General features: G+C 33.3%; 1 protein-coding gene and 1 long non-coding RNA gene across 12 annotated transcripts; both read right to left on the bottom strand.

The window, feature by feature from the left end:
- Window positions 1-942: 942 nt before the first annotated feature.
- On the bottom strand, window positions 943-11965 carry LOC115979292 (probable leucine-rich repeat receptor-like protein kinase At1g35710). Of its 11 annotated transcripts, none has more exons than XM_031101295.1 (7): window positions 8014-11965; window positions 6697-7069; window positions 6378-6576; window positions 5835-5945; window positions 3586-4255; window positions 3121-3407; window positions 943-1696 (listed from the first exon to the last, which is right to left on the bottom strand). In XM_031101295.1, the coding sequence occupies exons 1-2, from the start codon at window positions 11936-11938 to the stop codon at window positions 6711-6713; spliced, it is 4284 nt and encodes a 1427-aa protein (XP_030957155.1). In that variant the 5' UTR covers window positions 11939-11965; the 3' UTR covers window positions 943-1696; window positions 3121-3407; window positions 3586-4255; window positions 5835-5945; window positions 6378-6576; window positions 6697-6710. The 11 variants fall into 11 exon arrangements, with proteins under 11 accessions (XP_030957155.1, XP_030957154.1, XP_030957163.1 ...); XM_031101294.1 differs by lacking the exon at window positions 943-1696 and having other exon boundaries at window positions 2934-3407; window positions 3586-3773; window positions 3880-4255; XM_031101303.1 differs by lacking the exon at window positions 943-1696 and having other exon boundaries at window positions 2934-3407; window positions 8014-8466; window positions 9277-11965.
- An 11698-nt stretch (window positions 11966-23663) lies between these two features.
- On the bottom strand, window positions 23664-25134 carry LOC115982603. Its single transcript, XR_004089672.1, has 2 exons — window positions 24984-25134; window positions 23664-23788 (listed from the first exon to the last, which is right to left on the bottom strand). It is a non-coding gene; the product is annotated as an uncharacterized LOC115982603 (long non-coding RNA).
- Window positions 25135-27677: the final 2543 nt, after the last annotated feature.

Here is a 27677-nt window from a genome sequence, read left to right as displayed (position 1 = left end):
ATAGCATCAGTTGAAAAAGTTACTTGACTGATATATGCCAGAATGCTTGGTGCCAAAAATGGGTTCTACCTCATAAAACTTCTCAAAGGCATGAAATGGTTTAAGTGGATTAGGATTTTTTTTAATTAATTTTTTATTATCCTTCTATTTTTCTAGCTTTATTATTTCATTAAGTTGCATGTACCAAAAATTTTCAGATGATTATATATTTGTGGAATTATTGATATATAGGAACATTCTTCTTTTATAATTTCCAAATCCTTTTATTATGAAATTATCTATGATGCTCAATTAGGAAGTGCAAACTAGTTGAGATATAAGACTTTTGGTGCCAAATATGCACTCAAATGATAGTTCTTGTGCATATCCTTATGTACATTAAAACATTATAAAATTGTTATTTGTATAAATCATAACCAATGTCAATAATAATATCGTGTGGAATTTATGGATTTTTTTGGGAACCTCTTTCAATTTTTTACTTAGCCTTTACAACATTAATACTTCTACCGCTTAAAAAAAAAAAAAAAAAAAAAAAAAAAAACCTTAAAAGTTATTATTATTATTATTATTTAAAAGCAAAACCATAATTCAAAGGTATAGCTATACTAATAACCAAAAAAAAAAAAAAAAAACTATTAGAGTGAACCCGCTTTAATACCACTTGTTTGTTTGTTTAGACGCCTATAAATCAGATTTGTTTAACCTAATTAATTAACCAAGTAGTGACTTATGTTGATTTTTTAGATCTAGGTTAAACTCATGCAATCATATTACTAAGTGCAAAAAAGTAAAGAAGACAATAATATGATGACCCAGGAAAACCAATGAAACCAATAGTTTCAAGGTAAAAAACCTGGGGAGGATTTAACCTAGTTATCCTCAAGGTAAACAAATTCACTATGATAGAATGGAAGTTTACAATATATTTTCTCCCTAAAATCTAAAACTACCTCATGTACAACTTACTCCCACGACCACGTCCAGCTCTGAATCCACAGACTCTTTTATCTTGAATCTGCAGCACGCAAGCACCCCCGTTTGTGACTTTAAGATCTCACTCAAAGATTTTAGATCACCATCAATAGTTGATGTTTATGTAGCAACTTGTTTCCACCAGTTCTTTATTGTAGATCTCATTCCGGTAGAAGCTTATTGAGTTAGAAGGTTACAGAAACCTCTCAGATCTCACAGGAGTAACTCACAAGACTTCCAAAAGCTTTTAAAACATAATTAGAGTTTTCCTTTTATACCTTGTAGTGTTGAACTGAAACCCTACACGTTTTCATGGGTTTTGGGCCTGATTTAAAATCTGCAGAAAACGACTTTCGATCATTCGAACCTTTCTTTTGATCAATCAAGCTTCATAGAATCTGAACTCTTCTTTCTGCAATTTAACTGTTGAATCTTGACTTGAACAATCTTGAGCAATGTCTAACACCTAAATTAGACATTTTTTTGTTCTCGGTTTGCCAACATACACAAATTTAGAATCTAAACATTTATCCTAGATATTTAGAACCTAACAGAAGCACTCTCTCTCAATACAAAGCACAGGGCTGAATACAAAGCTCGAGACTGCACCTAAAACAAGAAGTTTTCGCTTCTCTAAAATTGCTGAACAGCCTCCTTCACACAGCCCTCTTCAAAGAGATCTCTCCCACTCGCATTTTGCCACTCCATTCCTTTACAATTTCTGCTACACCCAAATTGTTAGACTAGCCACACAAACCAAATAAGAGAATCGGATATATATATATATATATATATATAATCAAGAGGAACTCAAGAGGAAACCAAAGTGAACAAAGACGGATGGGCTGCTATACACACAATGATTTGCATTTAATATAGGCTTGAAACTAAAGCCCCGCATGAATGGTAAAGCCAAAATTTGACAAAACTCCAACTTAACTTGAATCAATCAAACCTGAAAAGCAAAAAATCCTCTATCACCTTCGTCACAGCCCCTATGGGTTATCTCAAATTGTAAACCCCAAATATTCAAAATATGAATATAACACAAAATCTAATAAATCTTCACCATAACTCAAATTCCGCCATGCAATCTTCTAGACAAGTTAATTAACGAATTTCTCCTTGATCCAAAAAAAAAGTATTACAAATTTTGCCAAACTCTACAACCATTCTCCACAATGGAGAAATTTTTTGATTACCAAATTTAATCAAATTCTTGTACACCTTGTAAAGACTTCTCTCAAGCCAAAAATGTTTCAAATGCCAAATCAAAACTAAGCCCAACCAAAAGACCCACATTCAAGTTATTTCCGAATATGCCAATAGGCTCCAAAAGCATTCAAAGATGGTCTTGAAACCAAATTAGAGGACAAACTAATGAACTAAATGCACATAATCCCAAAGTAACTCCAAATATGCCCATACAAGCAAAATGCATCCTATTACGCTCAAACGCAATAGTTTTAGCTTCTTAATATCCTTTTGTACTTATTAATTTTGGAATTATGGTTTAGTTATTATCCACCTCTTTTCCCAGGACTTTACTTTTAAATCTAATCCAAGGTCAAAAACAAACAAACAATTCACCATGAATGCTTCTTGAGGCCATAAGTAATAAAAAAATCCAATTGAAGAAAAACTACACAAGGTCAAAAACACGAATACAACAACCAAACCTGGAATAAATTTCTAGCTACAATCTCATGCCAGGAATTGACAGAAGTAAAAGATTTACATTTAAAGATGGGATTGAATTTTTTTTTTTTTCCTTTAAAAATCGTTTTGTAGGTTAAAAAAAATGTTGCTAGTTTTCGGGAAGTTACGTGAGAGTTCTACACATAAAATTCTATTATGCAAATTCTAAGACTTTGGACAAAAGAAAAATTTTGACAATTTCATACCACCCATTCATAAAAAATAAGGCAGGGCATTTAAGTTTGTCTTAATAGGTCTAGCCATGTGTTTCATACAAATTTTTGTTTTTAAAAATAGCAAATCATTTTTCATGGACTTGGATACAAATTGCATGCTCCTAGTGTTTTTGTATTCCAATCTTCTTAGGCTTCATTCACCTCCACCCCAAACATCTATTGTAAAACTTGTTACAATTCTTGAGCTTAAAATATATATAGAAAAAACTACCTGGGCCGTAAAAGGATCTCAATGCTTCCCATGCCTCCGCAAGTGAACCTCTTCCCTCCATTGCTGCCTATTTAAATTAAGGCTCCCCATTGTAGTTCAGTTTTGCATTCCTTGGCCTCAACTTTTTTAGTTTCTTTCATTTCATTCTCATTGGAAGAAAGTTTCAATGCATAATTGTCTAGATGTACGGAATCCCATTTTCCATTGCCATAGGCCTAAACGAATTGCTTTTAGCATGTTTTGGAGAGTAGAACAAGGAGAGGGGAAGTCCTGTTTTTATTCCTGTCCTGTCAATGAGTTGTGTGGTCAGAAACAATGAAAGCAAGTGTGAAGATACCTACGACATTGTCAGAGAGAGACCACTTGAGATTCTCTAGAACTTGATACAATATCTCAAATAGCAGTCTCAAATAAACATAATCAATAAGAACTGTAATAAAATAGAAAGGAACCCAAAGAACATACCATGATAAGTTTTAAGCCAGTGTTCTGATTGACCTTGACCAAATATGTTTCCCTCACCTTGAGACCTTTAGGACCACAAAAAAGAGAAAGAGCTCGGCTTTCATTTGGGTTGAAGAGCTTTGGTCAAGAGGCATGGAGGCTCCGAGAGTTAGATGGAGGCTTGGATGGGTCGAAGATGAACAATGAATCTGCCGAAGATGAATAGTCATGCGAATTGTGGTTTTTGAAGTATTGACCTCATAAGTATTTAAAACTTTACATGAGGATGGAATGTATATAAGCAAAATACCATACATGAGATATGTAAACACTTATGAAGCTTCATTCAAATTCCCGAGATCAATGAGCTCTCTTAATGTGATCATGCGCAAAGGCTTTGTGAAAGGAGATTTCCAATTTAATAGCTTATAATAAACTTGTTGCATGGTGGGACGAGATTGTGGATTGGTGTGTAAGCATGCTAATGCTATCTTTGCCACTAAAACCACCTTATTTGCAACTCTATTTGTAGGATGTGCAAGACGTTGATCAAATATATCTTCTAGTAGCACATCATGGGATGATAATGAAAATGATGAGATCAAATCACCCAAATGCCTTCCAATAATTACTTCCAACGCGACGCTGTAAATGTCACACTTTTCACTTACTTCCATTGTATATGCATGCTCTGAAAGTAAAATATCAGAGTTATATTCTACTTTCACCAAGTAATTCAACTTACCACACAATCTTTGGTCGTGGTACATGTACTACTTCTTTAGTTTATACAAATTTGTAATATATGCTAACATATATATTCATATAGGAACAACTATACAAGTTAAGCTGAAAGTACTAAACATGCCCCATTTTCACGGCGAAAATTAGGTAGAGTTTTGCGTTTGGTGCGCTATGACGCACCGGTAGGGTTTTGTGCCTATGTATACGGCATGTTGATGCGTGTCACATACACAGGGAAACCGATGTCACTAGCTAACATGGATCAAGACAATCATACCACGATGATCATGCACACAATATGGCATGAATATGCCCCTACGACAATTGCCTTGAGTGCATACCCGCACCACAAGGTCAAGAGCACCCACAATTATGAGAAGGTCAATCTCCTAACCATGGAAGTCCATTATACAAAGTGCACAATCATCCATAAACAAGTGTGCACGCACACACACACATACACATACATCATGCACAATGCAATCACACAAAGCAAAAAAACAAAGTAGAGATTGCCAACGTTCTAAGGGTATGGCCCAACAAGGTACGGAAAAAGTAAATTTGAGATTTTCATACCCAAGGAATGTGGCCCAAGCAAGGTACAAGAAAGATAAAGGATTCATGCCTACATCCATAGGTGTGGCCAAACAAGGTACATGAAACATAAAGCAAGCATTGCCATACCCCATGAATGTGGCTTAAAGCTAGACACAAGGAGAAGAAAGCCTAATACATGGTCCTAAAGAAGAGGCTAAGAGAGAGAAAGAGATAAACTCTAAATTGTAAAGTAGTCTACGCATCACGTGGAACATTATCTAGTTAATTGTAATAACAAAACCTACATTATCAATTTGTTGTAGGAAAAGACCTTTAGATAGCATTCCCACAAAAAACTGATTGTAGAATATGGGCTTTAGAAAGATTGAAAATAAATGATAGGAACAAAGAGAGCTAAAAAAGAAAAATAGATACAAACGAACAAAAGAGAACATAAAAAGATTTACATAGTTCGGTGTTTGGCCTATGTCCACGGACGACACCAATCAAAAATTTCACTAACTACGTAGAGTATACAAAATGGTGTAGAGACATATCATCTCAAAATCCAAACCCCAATACACCTAAACTTATTCTCACACAAATACGAAGTTTACTCTCTCAATACAAGGTTCAAGGTTACTCCCAAAACAAGGAGAAGTTGAATACAAATTGCATGTTATGTGTTTAATTATTCTAACATCGGTTGTATAACCTCTTAGAATTCTTCTTCTTCTAAAAGAAAAAAGTCTTAGTAAAGAAAACTACCTAGGCTGTAAAAGGATCTTAATCAAAGCAAGTTGGTGATTCTATCGCTACCTATTTAAGTTAGAGTCCGAATTTTGTAAGAACGGAGTGTAAAACCCATATTTTACACTATTCAATAAGAGATTGTCACATCAACATTTTACTTTAAATTCAATACATCGTACCATACTTAATAACATCTCAATAGACTATAAAGATTCCCCTTTATAGTTGAGTCTCACCTGCTTCCTTGGCCTTATCATTTAGGCTTCTCTTCCATGTCATTCCCATGGATGAAAATTTCCTTGCATATTGATTCATTACCAGCTGACTGAAACAGAAAATTCTTGCTTCTATTCGAAGCAAGTGTGAAGATACCTGTCAGTTGTTGCAATAGCAGATGGAGTCTCTTGAGAAGAAATAATGCTCTTGAATTTGATAACCTTATACAAATGTGTAATGCCAATGAGAAAGACCTTCAGAACAGTGGAAAGAGCAATTTCTAAAATCTTAGTTTTGTTTTGTTGACACACGAGGCGGATTTTGGAGAATAGTACAATCTAGTATGAATCTTTTCACAAAATTGGGGTGACTCCATGTTGACATACAAAGAACAACATAATGAGCAAAAAGTAAGCCTCCATTTTTTCCCCTTCTCACCCTCTAATTTCTTGACATCTCAAATAAAAATAATCTCAAATAAACAAATCAATAAGAAGAATAAATAAAATAGGAGGAACCCAATAAACATACCAGGATAAGTTCAAAGAAATGTTCTGATTTACCTTGACCAACTTGGTTTATTGCACCTTGGGAGCTTTAGGACCACAAAAGTGAAGAAGTTGAAGAAAGAGAAAGAAATCAGCTTCGTTGGGCTTATATAGGTCTAGATTAACATTGAAGTAGCCAAAGATGTTGGCGGCTGAGCATCATAGAGGAGAGTAGAGATTCAAAATTGACGCCAACTACTGTGCAGGAGATGAACTGTCACAAGAATTGGGGTTTTTAAAGTTTTTTCTTTATAAGTGTTTAAAACTATACATAAGGGTCGAATGTACACAAACAAGATATAGCATACAAGAAAATATGTATAGTTGTACACACTTGTGAAGCTTAACTCAGATTGTCGAGAGATCGATGAGTTCCCTTAATGTGATCATGCCCAAAGGCTTTGTGAGCGGGGATTTCCAATTTGATAGCTTCTGATAAACATGTTGCATTGTTGGACGAGATTGTGGACTGTTGTGCAAGCAAGCCAATGCTATCTTGGCCACTAAAACCACCTTCTCCGCAAGTTGCCTTGTAGGTAGCACAAGCCGTTGATCCAACACATCTTCTAGGAGCACATCATGGGATGATGATGATAGAAATGATGAGATCAAATCACCCGGATGCCTTCCCATAATTACTTCCAATGTGACTACTCCAAAACTATAGACATCACACTTTTCACTTACTTCCATCGTGTACGCGTTTTCTGAAAGTAAATTATTAGCATTTTACTATGCTTTCACTTTGTAGAAGCAAGTTTGTAATAACATTTCTACTCGTATAGTAATTTCTTTTGGAATTAGGTGGAGGGGCAACTAAAGGTATTGAATTCTGCAAAATTTTGAAGGACAAATAAGAAATAGGTAATCCTATTCTATTAAATGGCAGTGGAAGCAAACTTTTTATTTAAATTTTTCACCAAATAATTAAATCTAGTTTGAAAGAATTAAATGGTTGAAAAGTGAAGCTGTCTCTGTAAAACATGATTCTTCAACAACCACGAATTAATTGGATGTATTCATGCACAATTAACTATGGCAAATTCCCATAAAAAAAACTATTTCAAAAAGTTAAATTCTTAACAACTGAAATTAAAATGAACATTTTTTATTATTATTGTAATTGTGATTATGATCCCAAATAAACATGATCCAATCTTTTTTTTTTTTTTTTTTCCTTAGTGCCGATCAGGTTGATAATGAAAATAAAATTTTCAGCCCTAAATCAACAGAGTACTCTGATTATTAATCGAACCTACAAGCTCAAGTAGTGACAACAGTACAAAACATTTTGCTGTTAAACAGATTTTAAAGGACAACATTTTCCTTCTTTGAAGGAATCTCCTCTAATTCATTACGTGACAATTTAAACATGTAATATTTAAACAAGTCATGTAACTGATATAAAAAGTCATGTGACTAAAAGTACATGAGGATGGTCTCTTTATTAGCCACATAGTGGGTCAAAGGAAGTTTCCTTAAAACCGATTTGGAGGTAAAATTTTGCCAATTATAAAAGGCAAACAGTGCCAACTGAAATAACATTAATAAGATTAGAGACACAACAAAAGTCACAACATGGATATAGAAGATGTGAATGTTGCTAATAAAAGTGGAGTCAGTAAATCCATGTAATACTTAAATAACAAACCTGGAGCGGCGTACCCAATGGTGCCAGCAAATGAAGTCCAATAAGATGTGTCAGAACTCATAATCTTAGATGTGCCAAAGTCAGAGACATGAGCTTCAAAATCCAAATCTAGTAGAACATTCTTGCTTGATATGTCACGATGAATTATTGGATGTGAGCATTCATGATGCATATAAGACAAAGCATTTGCCACACCTTTGACAACATTTACCCTCTTAGCCCAATCAAAGTCCAGTGCTAATTCATCATTGTTTAGTATCTTTTCTAGGCTCCCTCCTTCCAAGTACTCATAAACTAAAAGCAAGTATCGTGGATGTGAGCAAAAACCATGAAGCCTCATAATGTTGCGATGTCGTATTTCAGTTAGACTATGTATCTCATTGGTGAAAGCTTTTATAATGGCCACACTGTCTTCTGAGAGTGGATGAAGTTTCTTTACAGCAACAACTTGACCTGTTGGCAACTCAGCTTTATAAACAATTCCATACCCCCCAACACCAATACAATGCTTATAATCAAAATTCTCTGTTGCTTCAACAATGTTTTCGTAAACCATTTTCCCATCATAGCTCCACACTGAAAACATATTTTGATGTTCTTCTTTTGGCTTATTTTTTGTCTTTGTCTTTCTAAAGCAAATGGCTAATGTAATTCCGACAATGATAAATATAAGAAAGACAATGCCCAAAAGGGCAAAAATTAGGGCTGTAAAATTATTTCGCTTTTTTACATGAAGATTGTGGCTATATGCAGAGGGGCAAGCCCTTAAACCAGTAGCATTGCCACATAAGCCCTTGTTATTTCTAAATGCTTCCACTGGAGCCTCATGAAATACTTTAATATTCGGAATAGGACCCCTCAATTGATTGTAGGACAAATCAATGGATGTCAAGCCTAACAACTGATTAAAAGTGGACGGAATATTCCCAAAGAGTGTATTGTGGGAAAGATTCAAGATTTCTAGCATTTTCAAATCTCCAAGTTGTTGTGGTATCTCTCCTATTAGAAAATTTTTGCTAAGATCAAGATTTTGGAGATACTGTAAATTGCCAATCTGAAGTGGGATATATTTGCTTAAGTGATTGTTGCTCAAATTCAAGACAAAAAGTTTTTTACAATTCCCTAGGTTGGGAATAAGGCCACTTAGACTATTTTTGGCAAGATTAAGACGCTCTAGATTTGACAGCATCCCGAAATTGTAAGGGATGTGACCAGAAAATTTGTTATTGTCCATATAAAGGTCAAACAAAAATATCAACTTACCTAATTCCTTTGGGATTTCCCCATGTATCTTATTTGAGGAGAGGTTCAGTACATGTAATTGAATTGCTTCTCCAAGCTCAGGAGGTAATCTACCTGAAATATCATTGTTAGAGATTTTAAGGCTTGTCAAGTTTCGACATTGCCCCCAATTAGTTGAAAGATGACCATAAAGTTTATTATGACTCAAATCCATATATAATAAGCGTGGGTATACCCCAAAACTTTCTCCTATATTTCCAATAAGTTGATTTCCATCAAGTCGGACTCTGATGAGGCTACTGCAGTTGCTCAAGGATTTTGGTATTGAACCAATAAAATGATTATTGTTTGCGATGAACTTCTCAAGCAATCCACCGTGGCACACATTGTTTGGTAAGTGACCAGTGAAATTGTTTCTTGATAACTGAAGGTCAGTCAGAGAACTTAGCAATCCTAATTCTTGAGGGATGGAACCAGAAAGTTGGTTCTCCAAAAGATATAGAGTGCTTAGGTTGCTTAAGTTTCCTAGAGAAATAGGGATGGTACCTGTGAGATTGTTTGTTGATAACCCAAGGTTAGTCAAAGAACTTAGCATTCCTATTTCTTGAGGGATGAAACCAGAAAGTTGGTTCTCAAAAAGATATAGAGTGCTTAGGTTGCTTAAGTTTCCAAGAGAAACAGGAATGGTACCTATGAGGTTGTTTCTTGATAATTGAAGGTCAGTCAGAGAACTTAGCATTCCTAATTCTTGGGGGATGGAACCAGAAAGTTGGTTCTCATAAAGATATAGAATAGTTAGGTTGCTTAAGTTTCCAAGAAAAGCATGGATGGTACCATAGAGATGGTTCTTGTGAAGATATAGCTTGTTTAGGTTGCTTAAGTTTCCAAGAGAAACAGGGATGGTACCTGTGAGATTGTTTCTTGATAACTCAAGATCAGTCAGAGAACTTAGCATTCCTAATTCTTGAGGGATGGAACCAGAAAGTTGGTTCTCAAAAAGATATAGAGTGTTTAGGTTGCTTAAGTTTCCAAGAGAAATAGGGATGGTACCTGTGAGATTGTTTGTTGATAACCCAAGGTTAGTCAGAGAACTTAGCATTCCTATTTCTTGAGGGATGGTACCTGTGAGATTGTTTCTTGATAACTCAAGATCAGTCAGAGAACTTAGCATTCCTAATTCTTGAGGGATGGAACCAGAAAGTTGGTTCTCAAAAAGATATAGAGTGTTTAGGTTGCTTAAGTTTCCAAGAGAAATAGGGATGGTACCTGTGAGATTGTTTGTTGATAACCCAAGGTTAGTCAGAGAACTTAGCATTCCTATTTCTTGAGGGATGGAACCAGAAAGTTGGTTCTCAAAAAGATATAGAGTGCTTAGGTTGCTTAAGTTTCCAAGAGAAACAGGAATGGTACCTATGAGGTTGTTTCTTGATAATTGAAGGTCAGTCAGAGAACTTAGCATTCCTAATTCTTGGGGGATGGAACCAGAAAGTTGGTTCTCATAAAGATATAGAATAGTTAGGTTGCTTAAGTTTCCAAGAAAAGCATGGATGGTACCATAGAGATGGTTCTTGTGAAGATATAGTTTGTTTAGGTTGCTTAAGTTTCCAAGAGAAACAGGGATGGTACCTGTGAAATTGTTTCTTGATAACTCAAGATCAGTCAGAGAACTTAGCATTCCTAATTCTTGAGGGATGGAACCAGAAAGTTGGTTCTCATTAAGATATAGAGTGTTTAGGTTGCTTAAGTTTCCAAGAGAAATAGGGATGGTACCTATGAGATTGTTTGTTGATAACCCAAGGTTAGTCAGAGAACTTAGCATTCCTATTTCTTGAGGGATGGAACCAGAAAGTTGGTTCTCATAAAGATATAGAGTGCTTAGGTTGCTTAAGTTTCTAAGAGAAATAGGGATGGTACCTGTGAGATTGTTTCTTGATAACTGAAGGTCAGTCAGAGAACTTAGCATTCCTAATTCTTGAGGGAAGGAACCAGAAAGTTGGTTTCTATGAAGATATAGAGTTTTTAGGTTGCTTAAGTTTCCAAGAGAAGCAGGGATAACACCTGTGAGATTATTTGACGATAAATCAAGTTCACTCAAAGAAGTTAACCCTCCTAATTCTTGAGGGATAAGGCCACTCATATGATTATTAGCAAGGTAAAAGATGTGAAGACTTGTCAGTTGGCCTATTTCGGAAGGAATTTTCCCAGTGAATTGATTATAAGAAAGTTTTAGAACCGAGAGTCTAGAGAGGTGAACAATATTTGTGGGGATGGTTCCAAATAGTGAGTTGTAAGAAAGATCAACACTGAGTAGATTGGGGAAGGATTGAAAGCTTAGATTGTGAAGTGTACCTTTCAAACTGTGACTTGAAAGGTTTAGATGGGTGATGCTTCCAGACTTGTCGCAATTTATTCCGACCCAATTGCAAGGATTACTTCCAGCCCAAGAGGACAAAAAAGACTGGCTTTTACTGTGAAGGTTGGTTTTCCATTTTAGAAGAGCCTTTACTTCCTTTCTTTCTTCTGCTAACTTAACCTTATTATTAGTGTAAACGAAAGGAGAAGTTACGGAGGAAACAGAAGCAGTGGATGAACAAACGAAATCAAGGATGACGACAACAAGGAGGAAGAAGAGTAGAGATGAAATGAATTGGTTTAAGAGCGGTTTCTTTGAAAGGGATGTCATTATGTTGGTGGATGAAGGATGAAATTTTACACTATGGCCAAAGTAGTGGATGAATGATTTCAAATGGATTGAGAGGTATTTATAGAAGGGATTGGAATATTTGGTTGGCCAAATTTTTGGTTAAATATATTTGGAGGAATCTTCTTATGTGTTCGGTTATTATCTAGGTGTGCTTTACTACTTTTATCATATGACCGTTAAGTCAACTAAAATGATCATGTGACAATTAAATATGTTACGTGATCTAAAAATATTCATAGATATATATTAACTAAAATGCACTCAAAAACTCATTTACCAGATGAAGCTGGCGAAACCCAAGTTATTGCTTCCTAACAATACAGACCGTACTAATAAATTGAAGTGAGTAGAAGCAATATTAACTATTGCTTACCACCACACACTCTTGATGCGGTGGTCACTCCATAAGTATAAGTGTTTGTAGGGTGTAAGGGGTAAGGGCTGGGGTTTAAGTCTCTAGAGGGAGTTTCACATACATAAATACTTAAATTAAGTTAGAGTAGAAATTCTATCTTGTATCAAAAAAATAAAAAATAAAAACTATTGCTTACTTTTCCATGAAGACCATACTAAGGAAATTAATTGCAAATTATTTGGAACATGTCTACAGGAATGGGGCAGTCACTAGGAACGGATTAATGTAGTTTTGAGGCTTAAAGTGACAACTTTAAATGCGATTTTTGCTTATAATAATATTTATTTAATTTTTTTAATAATTTTTTTTAAGTTATAATGTTGGATTTTAGTAATGACTTTGTCTAGAGAACTATAATAGAGAGAGAAAGAAAAAGTTTATTGACTCTATTCAACTTTTTTGTGTTTGGGAGATTGGAAATTTGCATTCTAAAAGTATTTCAAATAGAATAAAGTGTTAATAGAGTGCAGAACGTTTAAAGAATGATTGTTTTTTAAAATAATTTGTATTGATTAAAATTCTAGGGCTTCATAAAAATTTGTCAATGTGAAATATATAGAGAGTGCATTCTATTTGTCAATAAACAACATTATTTATTTATGGGCAAGACTTAGGTACAGTAGTTAGGTGTTGTTCTTTAGGTTTTCCTCTTAAAATTAAACCATGTGGATTTTTTCTCATAGGATAGAAGTGTATTTTTTTAGTTAAGCAGCCACATGATTAAATCTTAAAAGGAGAACCTAAGGAATAGTACCTAAAGTACTGTACCTAAATTTTGTCCTTTATTTATTTATTGCCAGGTGAAGGGGACCTATATAGAGTGGATCCTTCTTTCATTTAGGGGCCTTAGCTTGTCTCTCCTTCTGTCACTAAGAGCATTTGTATCAAAGATTGTAAAATGTTATAATGTTATTTTACCATCTAAAACACTAAAAAGCAAGCTACAACAAAGGTTTCATTCTTAAAAAAAAAAAAAAAAATAGCAACTTAGCTACAGTGAGCTTTCATATTTGAAAGCTCACTGTAGATCATATCTTAAAAAATAAAAACATACTATTTTAATGCTTTCTCTTTCTTCTTCCCTTTAAAAAAACATTTTTTTGAAAGTTTTATTTTATTTTAATAAGTTGTTTCTATTATTTTAATGAGATAAAGGTAAAAATAGAACATTTGATGTTAGATGTATGGCAAAATGAGTTATTAAAATTAATGAAATAATTTTTTAAGATGCTAAATGCTAAAATTTTTGAAAGTTTTGATGGGAATGCTCTAACTACCGTACTGCTTGACTTGTAGTCTGATTCACCTTTTAGAGAATGCAATTTCATAGGAAGATTGGTCGTTCAGTGTTAAAAAGTAACGAATAATAGACAATAAACAAAGTAGGTACACTTTTTTTTCCCCTCATTTTCTCCTTTTTCTTTTTTTTTTTTTTTTTGATCGGCCCCTCTTCTTTTCACACTACTTTTCTTCTTTTATGTGCAAAATGTATTTATAATAGTATAGCGGTGATAACAGGACAAGGGGTAGGTAGGTAAGAATAGGTTGTTTACAAGATTGCAATTTGCAAGAGTGGTTCTAAGATTAAAAAATATTTTATTTTATTTTTTTCCCACAATTCTAACATGGCAAATTATAAGAGTTTTCTTATCACTTATATATAGACTTACCATTTTTTTTTTCTCTACTACTTACACTTTACCACGTTACAATTTTGGCGAAAAAATTATGAAATAGTTTATGTTTTTTCGCTAAAGAATAGTGTTTTGGATTATCTCATTAATGTCAACTTTTCTTCTTTTCACACACTCACAAGTGGCAGGTAATTAATTAGGCTTTCAATTGGTTTGGCTAGTTAAACCATGATTACTAACTTAACGTGGCATTGTTTGGGTCCAAATCATATCAAATTTTTGACATCAATCAATTTGTTAGCTTGTTTGGTTACATCAACTTGTCAAAGATTTAGGAGGAACTAAGGGTTCATCATTACCAAGTGGCATTATTTTATTAAAATTGGTAACATTTAATTTAATTAATGTTAGGGACATTATTGATGTAATTGGCTAATCCTTAAACGCATTTTACTTGTAATTGGGTAGATCTAGGATGGTTTAAGATTTCAAGAAACATGTTGTTCAAGTCAAGTGTTAAAACTATGCAAGTCTGTTCAAGAAACAAGTAAAGAAGTACTGTTCATTAAAGCTCGAGAGATATCTCGATAGAAGCTTATCTATCGAGGTTTAATGTTGAAACTCGACAGAAGCTGTATTTGTCGAGAATTACGAAATCATAATTTCCAAATCTGATTACATGCATATCCAAGTGTATTTGTGTAGGGTTTATTTTCTCACAACCCTAGACATATATAAGGATTATTTTAAGGGTCATCACAAGTGTTGCAATTGTTGATGCAAACAGAGTACACGCATATTGTGACTTGAGACAAAAATTGTCCTAGTTCATCTTTCTCTCTATAGAAGCTACTGCATCTTTGCGCCAAGGGTTTTGTAACCAAGGAGCTTCTTGATCTTCATGCTGATGAACTGAAGAACTTTGCAGCATAGTTTTAAAAACCGGACCGGACCAGCCAGTCCAACCGGTTCAACCGGGAACCGGTCTTCAATCTGGTTCGGTTATGACAGAAAATCGAAAATAGCCTAAAAATCGGTAAATAGTGAAAACCGGCTGGTTCAACCTAAGAACCAGAAACCGGCGTGGTCGAACCAGTTACTGACCGGTTTGTCATTTTTTGTCCTTTCCCACCTAAAACTACATCGTTTAACCCCTAACCCTAAGTCCTAAGCCTAAGACTCTCACACTCTCATCTTAGTTCTCACTTCTCACTCTCAGTGTTCTCTAACTTCTCTCACACCTCTCTACTCTCAAGTCTCACTGTCTCATGCCTTTCACCGCTCACGCACGCCTCTCTACCTCACCCTCACACGCCTCTCTACCTCACCCTCTAACACCACTCACTCTCTTTTCCTCCCTGAATATCACGCACACCACCATGCCCACAATCACGCCCTCAAGCATAACGGCCCCGATGTCTTCCACGATCACCAATGCTGTGACACTTCTCGCTCCGCCCCTAACAATTACCACATCATCTCTTTGCCCGATCAAGGTATTATTGTATTCCAAGCAAAACCCATGTGAAAACTCAACAAATTAGCAAGTGGGTACTCATGGATGGAAACAAAACTCCAAAAAAAAAAAAAAAAAAAAAAACCTTAAAAATTAAGTCTTTTGAGAAGAAATTACATTTGGGTTTCTTGGAATTTCTTCTGGGAGCTATAGAAACAGCAAATCCAGCGACTCCTGTGCCAGACGACACTGTATTGGAGCTTATCATAGACGAAAAGATAAACAAAAAAAAAAAAAGACTGCTTTTTTTTTTTTTCCTTCTCTGTCTCTCTCAAATCAAAAAAGCAAAACAAACCCACCAACCCTCAGAGTGAATTTGATTCAAAATCAAAGCCTTGGAATTTCAGAGAGAGAGAACAAAAGGGTATTGGCCAATTTGGTTGTTGTTGTTTGTTGTTGTTGTTGTTGTTGTTGTTGTTGTTTTGAACTGGGTATTTGTTACTTTGTTTTGTAAACATTTTGACTTTTTAGGGAATCAAAAAAGACTATAATTTTCTCTCTGCCTATAGAGGCCGGACACACACACTTGTTAATATATATATATATATATATATAAAATTAAAAATTTATTAATTATTTATATAATTTAAATAAATAATAATTAAATTATTTATGACGTCACCGGTTCGACCATCGGTCGGACCCTGGTTCGATCAAAAAACCGGTAATTAGCTCCTCGACCGGTTCTTTCACCGTACCAGTTTTTAAAACCATGTTTTGCAGTCAACATCTTCCTCAAGTTGGTGAGCGAGTCACATACTGGGAGCCGTGCATCATTGGTTAGTCACATACTGGGATTCATGCATTGAAAGGAGAGATTGCCGCTACATTGCAAGTCCAATTGGGTATTGGGGTAAGAGTTCAACTGTAAGTTGGTATTAGGTATTAGGATTTAGGATTCCTTTTACTTATAACCACTTGTATTGATAATAGTGGATTCTCGGAAATTGTGACCTTAAATTCACCCGGTGGGGTTTTGCCTTGGTGGTTTTCCCCATTTGTAAACAAATCACCTGTATCAAATTTATTTTTTGCTGCATTTAACTTAGTTGGTGATTTGTTTGTGCTACCACGCTATTGCTTGTTAAATTGACTTAATTAATTAACATGGATAATTAATTAATTAATTTACCAAATGGATCAATACATTTTTTGCCTATCACTTAAAATAAGGTTAATTAATAGGATCCTCAATTTGCCTAAAATTGAGCGTTATTCAACTCAATTATTATACTCAATAGTTTAAATAGTCTTCTACTCGGCTTATAGTGGCTGTGTGTGTTTGTATTTTTTTTTTTTTTTTTGGCTATGTGTGTGTTTGTATATAATTATGTATGTATTTATTTATATGTTTATAAAAATATAATTTAAAATCTTCATATTTTATAAGCTTAAGTACAATTATTGAATTAGGACAAAACTTAGGTACAGTACCTTAGGTGCTGTTCTTTAGATTCCCCTCTTAAAATTCAACCATGTGGCTACTTAACTAAAAAATACACTTCCTTCCCATGAGAAAAAATTCACATGGAAAAATCTTAAAAGGGAAACTTAAAGAACAGTACCTAAGTACTGTACCTAAGTCTTGCTGATTAAATTAATACCTACAAGCTTAGTTTTACATAAATGAGTATCCAATGCACTTGCATCTATGGACATAGCAACATCACCACTCAGCCCAACAACCGTGTGATTGAAAACGTTTATAAGTGGAGGGGATGCTGAGTTGCTCACCATAAACTTTGAAGTCATTAGGCTTTTTATTCCTATGACTTACACCTTCAAAAAATTTCATAAGCAAGTTTAGCTCTTGCATCGACTTTGAGATTCTTTTTAGTTTTTATTGAATATGAAACCACAAAAAACAAAAATATGAAAAATTTAAATTCAAAAGTTAAAGTTGACAAAGAAGAATTTGGAAAAAAAAAAATTTTGTGGTAATACAAGTACAAGGTAGTTTTATTTTAAAATGTTGCTTAATGCACAAACGTCGACAAGCATGAAAATATTAAAGCTTATTTTTTTTGTGATTTCATTAAGAATTTCTATTGAACAACCATAATCATTAATTAATCAACTATATTAAAAAGTTTTCACAATACCTTGTCACTGACAAAATCCACATATACTCAATCATAGAATATATTTTAAAGACATCCTATGTCTATGTATATAGGCTAGGTTAGATTAGCTTGCCCATCATAGTTGTAAACTAGGGCTCTTAAGTCTTAATCCATTCCTTAATTATTCATGAAAATCCATCTATTCTTTAATTATTCATGAAAATCCTTATTAGGGTTTATATCCTTTCTATTCATAATTGAGTGCTTATTCTCCATAAGGTTCTATATAAAAGAAATTTGGAGAAATTTCTAAGGGAGTTTGTGTTGTTGATCTTCCTAACATTTCATAACTACAAAAGACTTCTTTTTTTTTTTTTTTTGGACAAATAAGGGTGTCTAGACATCTACTAGTATCTGATTATTCTTGTGAGAATATGCAGTCTATCCCACACACACCAAATTATTATAGGAAGTAATCCCTTAAGGGTGGTCCCAAAATGATGACATAAAGTTTCATACTCAAGATCTCATGGATATTATATAGCTCTAAGAAATTTCTTTTCTTTACATAAAATAATATCTTCTTGCTTCTTTTTTTGGGCTTGGTAATTAATTCATGCATGCATTAAAAGGGATTTGAAACTATGGTTTCACCCACTACTCAGTATTTATAGACCAAAGTGGTCTTAGGCCTAGAGGTCAGTAGTGAAAACAGCAACATTAGTAATGAGCTAAAATTTTCCAACTCCACAATAAGCAACCTGTGATAAACTGTATCTCTGAACTCTACTTTTGATAAAACTGAAAAATGTGACCTTTTTCACAAAAACTAGAGGTTTGATAGAGAAAATGTGATGAATAAACCTTTTTTTTTTTGTGTGTAGTTATTTGGGTGAAGGAGGCTTGGTCATCAGGCATTAAAGAGGACTAATTGGTCGTGACCAACTTCCCGTGCATTAGGAGAGGGCAACTTGAGACAGTAACAGAGACAGACAAATAGAATTTCATTTTCATCTTTGACAAGAAATGTTTTCCTGTGGTTACCCTTTTTTTTTCTTCTCTCTTTTTTGGGTTTGAATTAAATTATGAATTTTTTAGGTAAAGAAGTTGAGAAATGTTATCCCAGTGTCATTATTTCTTGATCTGTATGTTTTGATTTCCCCGTAGACTCATGCTAGATTAATTAACAAGCTCTATCCTCTCGGTGAAACACTTTTGAGATCAGCGTCGTCATCATCATTCGGTGGATTTGTGATTTGTTGCGAGTAAAGATACAGACTACCAAGGGATGGGATGGGTTTGGGTGATGGTTGTTCTTCCTACCAAACGGACCCATTACATTAATCTCTATTTATTAGCTAGATTTTGGAAACTTTTTTTCATTCAAGCACCTTAAGAAATATGGGCTACATGTTCTTATGTATAAAACTTTTGTGAAGACGCTTTATGTTTCATCGATATAGGAGGTTAGTTATTACGGGCCACCTTTATAATTTTTGGTCCCATTAATAACTAATAATTATATACACCCATAAAAAAATTTATATATTCATTACCTCCGAAGTATTTGGGATGAAAATATTTTATTTCAAAAGGTTTGTGATACAAAATTTATACTTTATGACTTTGGTTGAGAGGGCTAGAAGATGGAAAAGATTTGAAGAATAGAATATAGGAAAGATTTATACTTTCCACCACGTGTTTGGTATGGAAGATAAGACGGAAAGTAAATTATTATTAAGCCTAAATTATTATTAAGCCCTTAGTATATAAAAGTGAAAGGAAAGAAAGATTGATTGAAATTTTCTTTTCAATGTTATTAAGTTTTCACCCTTTTTTTTTTAATTTGGATTAAAAAATGATATAGGTCTTGACGAAAATTTTCAGTCACCTCTTTTGTTCTCTCATATTTCACGCTAGCAAATGAAAAATATCACTATGCTCTTCATTTCCTTTTTCCATTTTTTCATCATCTCCCTATTCAGTTTCCACACTTCCAAACACAGTATACATGTGATTGTCAAAAAGGCACCAGTTATTTTGAATGCTTTTGTTTTTATTTTCTCACGTTACGTATGATTAGTTAGAGAAGACTCACAAGTCACAACCATTGCTTTGATCAGTGTCTCTCCTTTTGTCACTAACTACCATAGTGCTTGTAGTCTGATTCACGTTTTAGATAATGCAATTTCATTGGAAGCCAAGAAGACCAGTCATTCTGTGTTTAAAAGTATCCAATTATTATTCACTTTTTCTCCCTTCTTTTCTCCTTTTTATTTTTTGACCGGCCACCTCTTCTTTTCACACAACTTTTCTCCTTTTATGTGCAAAATGTATTTATAATTGGATAGTGGTGATAACTGGACAACTGGACAAGGGTTCGGTAGGTAAGGATAGGTTGTTTGCAAGAGTGGTTCTAAAAACTATTTCACATTTAGAATACTAATGTGACAGACTATAAGAGTTTTCCAATCATTTATACATAAACTTATCATTTTTTCTTTGCTACTTATACTCTGCCACATTACAGTTTTAGCAAAGAATAGTGTCCTGGTCTATATGATTAATGTCAACTTTCTTTCTTTTGGCACACTTGGCAAGTGGCAAACAATAAATTAGGCTTTCAATTGGTTTGGCTACAATGATTACTAAGGCAATGTGACATTGTTTGGGTCCAAACTCCAAATCCTATCTGATTTTGGATATCAATCAACTTGCTAGCTTGTTTGATTACATCAACTTGTCAAAGATTTTGGAGGAACTAAGAGTTCATCGTTACCATGCGGCATTATTTTATTAAAATTGATAAGTTACTTACTAAAACAAGGTTAACAAGATCCCAAATTTGCCTAAGATTGAACGTTACCTAGCTCAATTCTTATATTGAACAGTTTAAACTATCTTATACTCTGCTTATAGTAGCTTTGTGTGTTTGTATATTTATAATTAAGTATGTATGTATTTATTTATTTAGGTTTTCAATTGGTTTAGCTACCATGATTACTAACGCAATGTGGTATTGTTTTGATCCAAATCCTATCTGATTCTGCATATCAATCAATTTGTTAGTTTGTTTGATTACATCAACTTGTCAAAGACTTAGGAGGAACTGGCATTATTTAATTAAAATTGATAACATTTAAGTTACTTATTAAAACAAGGTGAACAGGATCCCCAATTTGCCTAAAATTGAGCGTTACCTAGTTCAATTCTTATACTGATCAGTTTAAACAGCTTTTTACTTAGCTTGAGCATTTTTATCCAAGTTTCTAAAAAAGTACCTATTTTACACTCTAGAAATCTATTTTATCTATTTTACCAACTCAATTTACAATACACCCAACATCTCATTTCTTATTTTTACATACAACCCAATAAAATAATATAAACTACACAATCAAATAACATTAAAATATATATTTCTCTCTCTTCTCTCCCATTTCTCTCTTCTACCCAACTATAAAATATGATATTTTAGTTTTACCATCAAGCTACAGTAATTCTTATATTTATGAACCTACTTTTCATAGTTCCTAATTTTTTTACAATAGCCACCCGGATAATTGTGGTTTTAAGGAATGTGTGGATCTAAAATAGCTATTTGGAGGTGTTTTACATCCCCAATGCTAATGCTAATGCTCTTGTGTGTATTTGTCTATAATTATTTATGTATTTATTTATTTATCTATTTATAAACATGTAATTTAAAATCTGCATATTTTATAAGTTAAGTACAATTATTAAATTAACACCAGTAAGCTTAGTTATACGTATCCTTTATATTCATAATTGAGTGATTATTCTCCATAAGGTTCTATATAAAAGAAATTTGGAGAAATTTTCTTAGGGAATTTGTGTTGATGATCATAACATTTCATAACAACAAAACAAATTTCTTTTTTCTTTTTTTCTTTTTTTTTTTTCACTCTTTTTGGACAAAGGAAGGTATCTAAACATTTTTGGGTATCTGCTATTTCCAATGCAATCCCTCGTCCCACACGCACCAGGTTATTATAGGAAAGAATCCCTTGAAAGTGCCCCAAGATGATGGCAAAAAGTTTTATACTCAGGATCTCATGGATATTCATATTATAAAACTTCTTATCTTTACATAAAACAGTATCTTCTTACTTCTTTCTTGGTAATTAATTCGTGCACGCATTAATTGAGATTTGAAACTATGGTATCAACCACAAATCCATATTTATAGTAGACCAAAGTGGTATTAGGCCCAGAGGTCAGTTGTGAACAATAGCAACATTAGTGTAGAGCTACAATTTTCCAACTCGACAAGATGCAACCTGTGATAAACTGTATCTTTGAATTGTTCTTTAAATAAAACCGAGAAATGTCACCTTTTTGACAAAAACTAATGGATTGATAGAGAAAATGTGATGAATAAACGTTTTTTTTTTTAGTTATTTTTATTTATACATTTGAATTCTATTTGGCTCTTAAACATGTACAATTTTGTACTTGGAAGTTTGAAATTATTAGGGTGTCATACCTATGTCATACCTGTGTCGATGTCCTATATGCCATATCATGTTATAAATTTTTTTAAATTGCTCCTGTCGCCATATCATACTTGTATCTGTATCCGTATCCATAGCAGTGTCTATGTCCATGCATCCTCTTTCTTGAGTGAATATATAATGTGATTCCAACAATGATAAATATAAATAAGACAATGCCTAAAAGGATGGAATTCAGTGTCATAACTTTATTCCACTTTTTAACAAGAGGATTGTGGCTAATTGTAGAAGGGCAAGCTTTCAATCCAGTGGCATTGCCACCCAACCCCTTATCATTTCTAAATACTTTTATAGGTGCCTCATGAAAAATTAAAAATAATACTAGAGGTAATTAAAAATTATTCAGGATTTGGAGTAATTCTTAGGTACATCCGAAGTACAAAGAATGGTACTCTCTCCTCTCATATTTATGGTGGGATCCACTCATTAAATGTATTGTGGGATCTACCATAACTGTGAAAATGGGGAGCACCATTTTTCCATGCTTTAGAAGTATGTAAGAATTTTCCTAAGATTTCATGCAGGTTTTGTAATCACTAAATAATTATAATCTTAGAGTTTGGACAAATTTAAAACACTAGGATTCTTTCTTGCTGGTGTACAAATTAAAAACACTATCTAAGATTCACTAATAATAGTATATTCTACTTCTTTTTTATTTTTTAATACAATGGTTCCTTTTTCAATTTGGTGGCCTTATACCATTTACTAAGTGCACTGTGATTGAGCTAACCTCAACAATCATTTATGGTATTTTGGTTGGGATTTTTTTTCAAAGGATGGAAAAAGAGAAGTGGAAAATAGGAGAGAAGATGGGCAGGGCCAACTAAATAACTTTGGGGGCCTTAAGCGAAAATTTTAAGTGGAACATTTTTTATATTTAAATATTAATTAAATAATATGTATTGAATTTTTTTATTTCAAATCTATTTTTCTTGCTTTTTGAGATGCCAAAATCTTGCTTTTTGAGATGCAAGAAAAATAGAAATGAGTTAATATTATCTACATCAAATTAATTTGATAATATATAACAATTGATAAAGTAAGAGAGTATACATTAAAAAAAAGTGATAAATTATAGTGTGTGGCGGGCCAGTTGTGATGTGCTGAGTGTTGTGGCCTGTGGGCAAACTATGTAGTGCTGTGCGCACTGTGCAGTCTTGTCCGCACAGCCCATAGTCTGTGTGCAATGTGCACTGTACAGTATTCTGGGTTGTGCAGCATGTGCAGGAGAAACTACACCCTGTTTCGGGTGTATGTTTCTCCAGTCTCACAATTGGTGGGACCTACCAGCTGTGTGTCACGCCCCGAACCCGATACCTAGATTTGTGATCATGACCGGCATGCTAATATCAAGTTTAAACCTGATATTAACAAGAACCAACTTAACTTTTACAAAACTTTTCCAAAAACTTCTCTTTTTCTTTTCATACTTGTTTCTTTACTTCTTGATATAACCTTTCACTTGACATTCAGAGCATGTACATTGTACTCCAAAGAATAACATAATTCACCAATTGTTCAAATTCGGAATTTCACTCTAAAATAAACAATGCTACAAATCTAAACATCATATTGCTAATTTAGGATCTATACATATAAAACTAAACCAGCTCCTTCCAAAACTCGACTAAGGCTCCCTCTGTTTCAAAATAAAACCTGCTAACTGAAAGAGTGGAAGTGATGAGCTACACAGCTCAATAAAGGTAAGATATATGAGAATTCAATAAGGATGCATGTCAATCAGATTATTTCATTCTATGAATATTCAAATAGGAGAACATCTTTTCATGCATAGTATTTAATACTATTCATAATAATAACTTATACACTCTTCATAGAAAACAATTGTTCTCCTTTTTCTTATTAGGTTAACATTACCAAACCTTTCAGATTAAACTTCTTTCATTTCCTACAAAGTCGCCATATATATATATATATATATATATATATATTCTCATTACAAAATAATTATTTTAACTTAAATCAGATAATCGGCAACTTTGTATTAAACTAGAAACATCTTGACTAATAAGAAAATTTTTCTGTATAAACTTCTTCTCATAGAATACTATAACTTTCATGGTCATAAAACTTAACGTTTCATAAAAACAGATATCTGATAACTTTTAAACATAAACTTGTACTTTTATCAGAAACTTTATCTTTATAGCACAACAGAACTTCAGAAACTTTTATCTTTAATGAACAGCTTTCTTTTCATCAGAAACTTCTTATTTTCGTGAGAGCTTTTAACTTTTCACAATGAATTTAACAAAATCATTTTCTCATGATTAATAACATAATATAGCTGTTCATAAATAACTTATTGGTTAGCCCGTATTTGATAAGTCTGTACTTATTTGGGAGGCTTCTAGCACCACAATGCTAGGCATCCAGCATTCCCCACAATGCCAGGTATTCCCGGGATTACATCATAATACATATCTTCCAACCATGGGGGTAGGTTGGCTTCCCCCACAAGTTGGCCGTAACCAACAAGGGGCAGGTACAGCAGAGCCAGTCCCACTTAATGGCCAATCATATAACGTTTTCCATGGAAAGCTAGTAATTAACCCCTACTAGCAGAGTTCAGATCACCAGAGGACATAACCCGAAAATACTTCATATTTTACATCATACTGAAATTTTGCATAACATTTCATAATAATAGCATTTCTATTCTTTTCTTTAAACATCATGTTCGTGAAATCAATAATGGCATCAATATGCTTAAATCATATACGTAAGTTTTTCGAAAGCTCACGAATATATCTTTGTCAGAATAATGATTACATGTCATATCTCTAATCAAAAATGGTTTAATGCATAATATATTTTAAAATAACCTCATGATTTACCAAATGCCCATATAACTTATCCCTTACCTGAAAGCAGAGGAACCGAGAGCCTAAAGTCAAAGGAGCTTAGACTTGGATACTGGTATCACCTAAACCAAATATCAAGCTTATTACTATCCATAATTTCCTTTTCATAAACTTCACATTCATCTCAAAGCCTGTCTCTTAGAATCAAGGAAGTCCTAATCCCACCTCAACGAGGTTCCCACAAACACAAAATGCATTCATCAGACAACATGATGTACTAAATCATAGAGAAACCAATTCATAAAATTTATATATGATTCTAACATACCAAAGGATGAGAATATTTAATTATAGCTCAAAACATTCACCCTAACTTTAGAATTAAATCCTCAAAGTTTGGCATGTCCCTTACTGTTCACTGTTATATTCCAGCAGCATATGCCCCATTTGTAAAATACAAACGGGTTGTCCAAACACATCCAATTGTCATGAAATTTTATATAACTACTCCCCTGTATGTTCATTATAAACCATAAAAATTACGGAGTCAAAGCATAAACACATGATTTACTAAAAATCACACAAGACAGCATACTCAAATCTGTCCTGACAGAATTTCATGCAACTTATAAATTAAACCATTATTTTTATATTAATCCAAATTCTGTGAGACCAATTCAATAACAACCAAAAGTGTCTTAGGTTTCATAGGAATTATCTCTAGCATCCAAATTCACTATATAAAATTTCATACATAATTTAACATGCATGAACACAGAATCTGTCACAGTGACAGCTTCAGTACATATTCTTATAAAATCATCAACAAATAGCAATAGACCTTAATTTCATTTGGGTATTTTTATACCTATAATTAACATACTAAAATATGTTATTAAACATTAAATAAACCATAATATCATTAAACATTAAGTTTGAGAAGATTACCTCTAGTATGTCCACGGCTCATGCTGCGCCTTTTCAATTTTGAAATTTACTGTTATTCGAAGGGAATCAACAAAGAAAGATTTCAAGTTAGACTGAGTTTACAGAAAAAGATCAAGAATCAAGATGAAGAAAAGAAAGGTAAGAGTAAGAATATAGATGGAGAGGCAGAGAGATGAGAGATTTTTTCTTTTGTTTTTGGAATTTATAATCTCTATTTTAGCATATTTGAAGACAATTATGTTGTATTATTAATGAATTTGTCTGGTATTAATTTTGATTTTAACATATTTCAAGAATGAGTTATAAATTTGTCTCCTAAAATTTAATTTTGTCAACTAAAGTTTGACTTCTTCTTTTTTCCCTTTTTAATCTTATGCATTTTAGGATACAATAGGGTCTTTTTAATGCATTTTATTAACCAATAAAAATACTTAAAAAAATTCAAATTAAAATATATAAATAAATATTATATATATATATATATTTATATATATTTTACAAGAAGGGGCCTTCTTTTATTTAGGAGCCTTAGGCAATTGCATCAACTATTGAGCCGACCCTGAAGATGGGTGGATGGAGTGCTTGGTTGGGAGGGTATAGGGGAGAGAAAAATGTTGGGACTTACTATTTTATCTCCAAGACCACCAAAACTTGATCTTCCAAAATCGGGTAGCTAGAAAATGAAAGTAAAAAGAGGAAAGTGTGATTTTGATAAAATTGTCATTCCCCACCTACAAGCAAGTTTTTTGTATTTTTCTCCTTTTTATTTTTCAGTTTCTTGAATTTCACTTGGTTCTAGGTTTCTTTTCCTCTATTATTTTTGTGCTCATCTAACTTTTCCTCTTTTTCTCTTTATTGTTTTTATATGTTTCTGCCAATCTCGTTCTCGTTCTTTTTTTTACATTTTTTTATTTATTTTATTTTATCATCAGTTTTGGATCTACTTTTCTATCATCTCAATTAAACAAATATAAGAAAAAACTACATCTTTTCTATCTTCTTACTTGTCTATCCCTTTTCCCATTTTTTATCCTCTTATTTTTTCACCCTTCTAACCAAACGGACCTAGTACATTAATCTCTCTTTATTAGCTAGATTTTGGAAACTTTTTCATTCAAAGCACCTTAAGAAATATGGGCTGCATGTTATTATATATAAAACTTTTATGAAGACGCTTTATGTTTCATCAATATAGGAGGTTAATTATTACGGGCCACCTTTATAATTTTTTGTCCCATTAATAACTAATCATTATATATACAATACCCATAAAATCCGAATTATTTGGGATGAAAATATTTTATTTCAAAAGGTTTGTGATACAAAATTTATACTTTTATGACTGGTTGAGAGGGCTAGAGGATGGAAAAGATTTGAAGAATAGGATATAGGAAAGATTTATACTTTCCACCACATGTTTGGTATGGAAGATAGACGGAAATTAAATTCTTATTAAGTCCTTAGGGTCCGTTTGGATACAGCTGAAAACTGAAAACTGAAAACTGAAAAACACTATAGCAAAATAATTTTTAAATGTGTGAATAGTACTGTGAGACCCATTTTTAATATTTTTTTTTCTGAATAAAGTGGTTGTGAGTCCCATGAACAATGCGTGAACAATACATGAACAGCAAAATTTGTCTCCCGCATAGTGCATGAACAGTTCTTGTTACTGTTCATAAGTGCTAAAAAAAAAAAAAAGGCCTGCTGAAACGCAAATGTGTGCGCTTCCCAAACGCACACTTAAGGTCCATTTGGATATAGATGAAAACTGAAAAA

Source organism: Quercus lobata, chromosome 3, assembly GCF_001633185.2.
Source record: "Quercus lobata isolate SW786 chromosome 3, ValleyOak3.0 Primary Assembly, whole genome shotgun sequence".
In the NCBI taxonomy this organism is placed as follows: Eukaryota; Viridiplantae; Streptophyta; class Magnoliopsida; order Fagales; family Fagaceae; genus Quercus; species Quercus lobata.
This window is presented reverse-complemented; position numbering and strand designations above follow the sequence as displayed.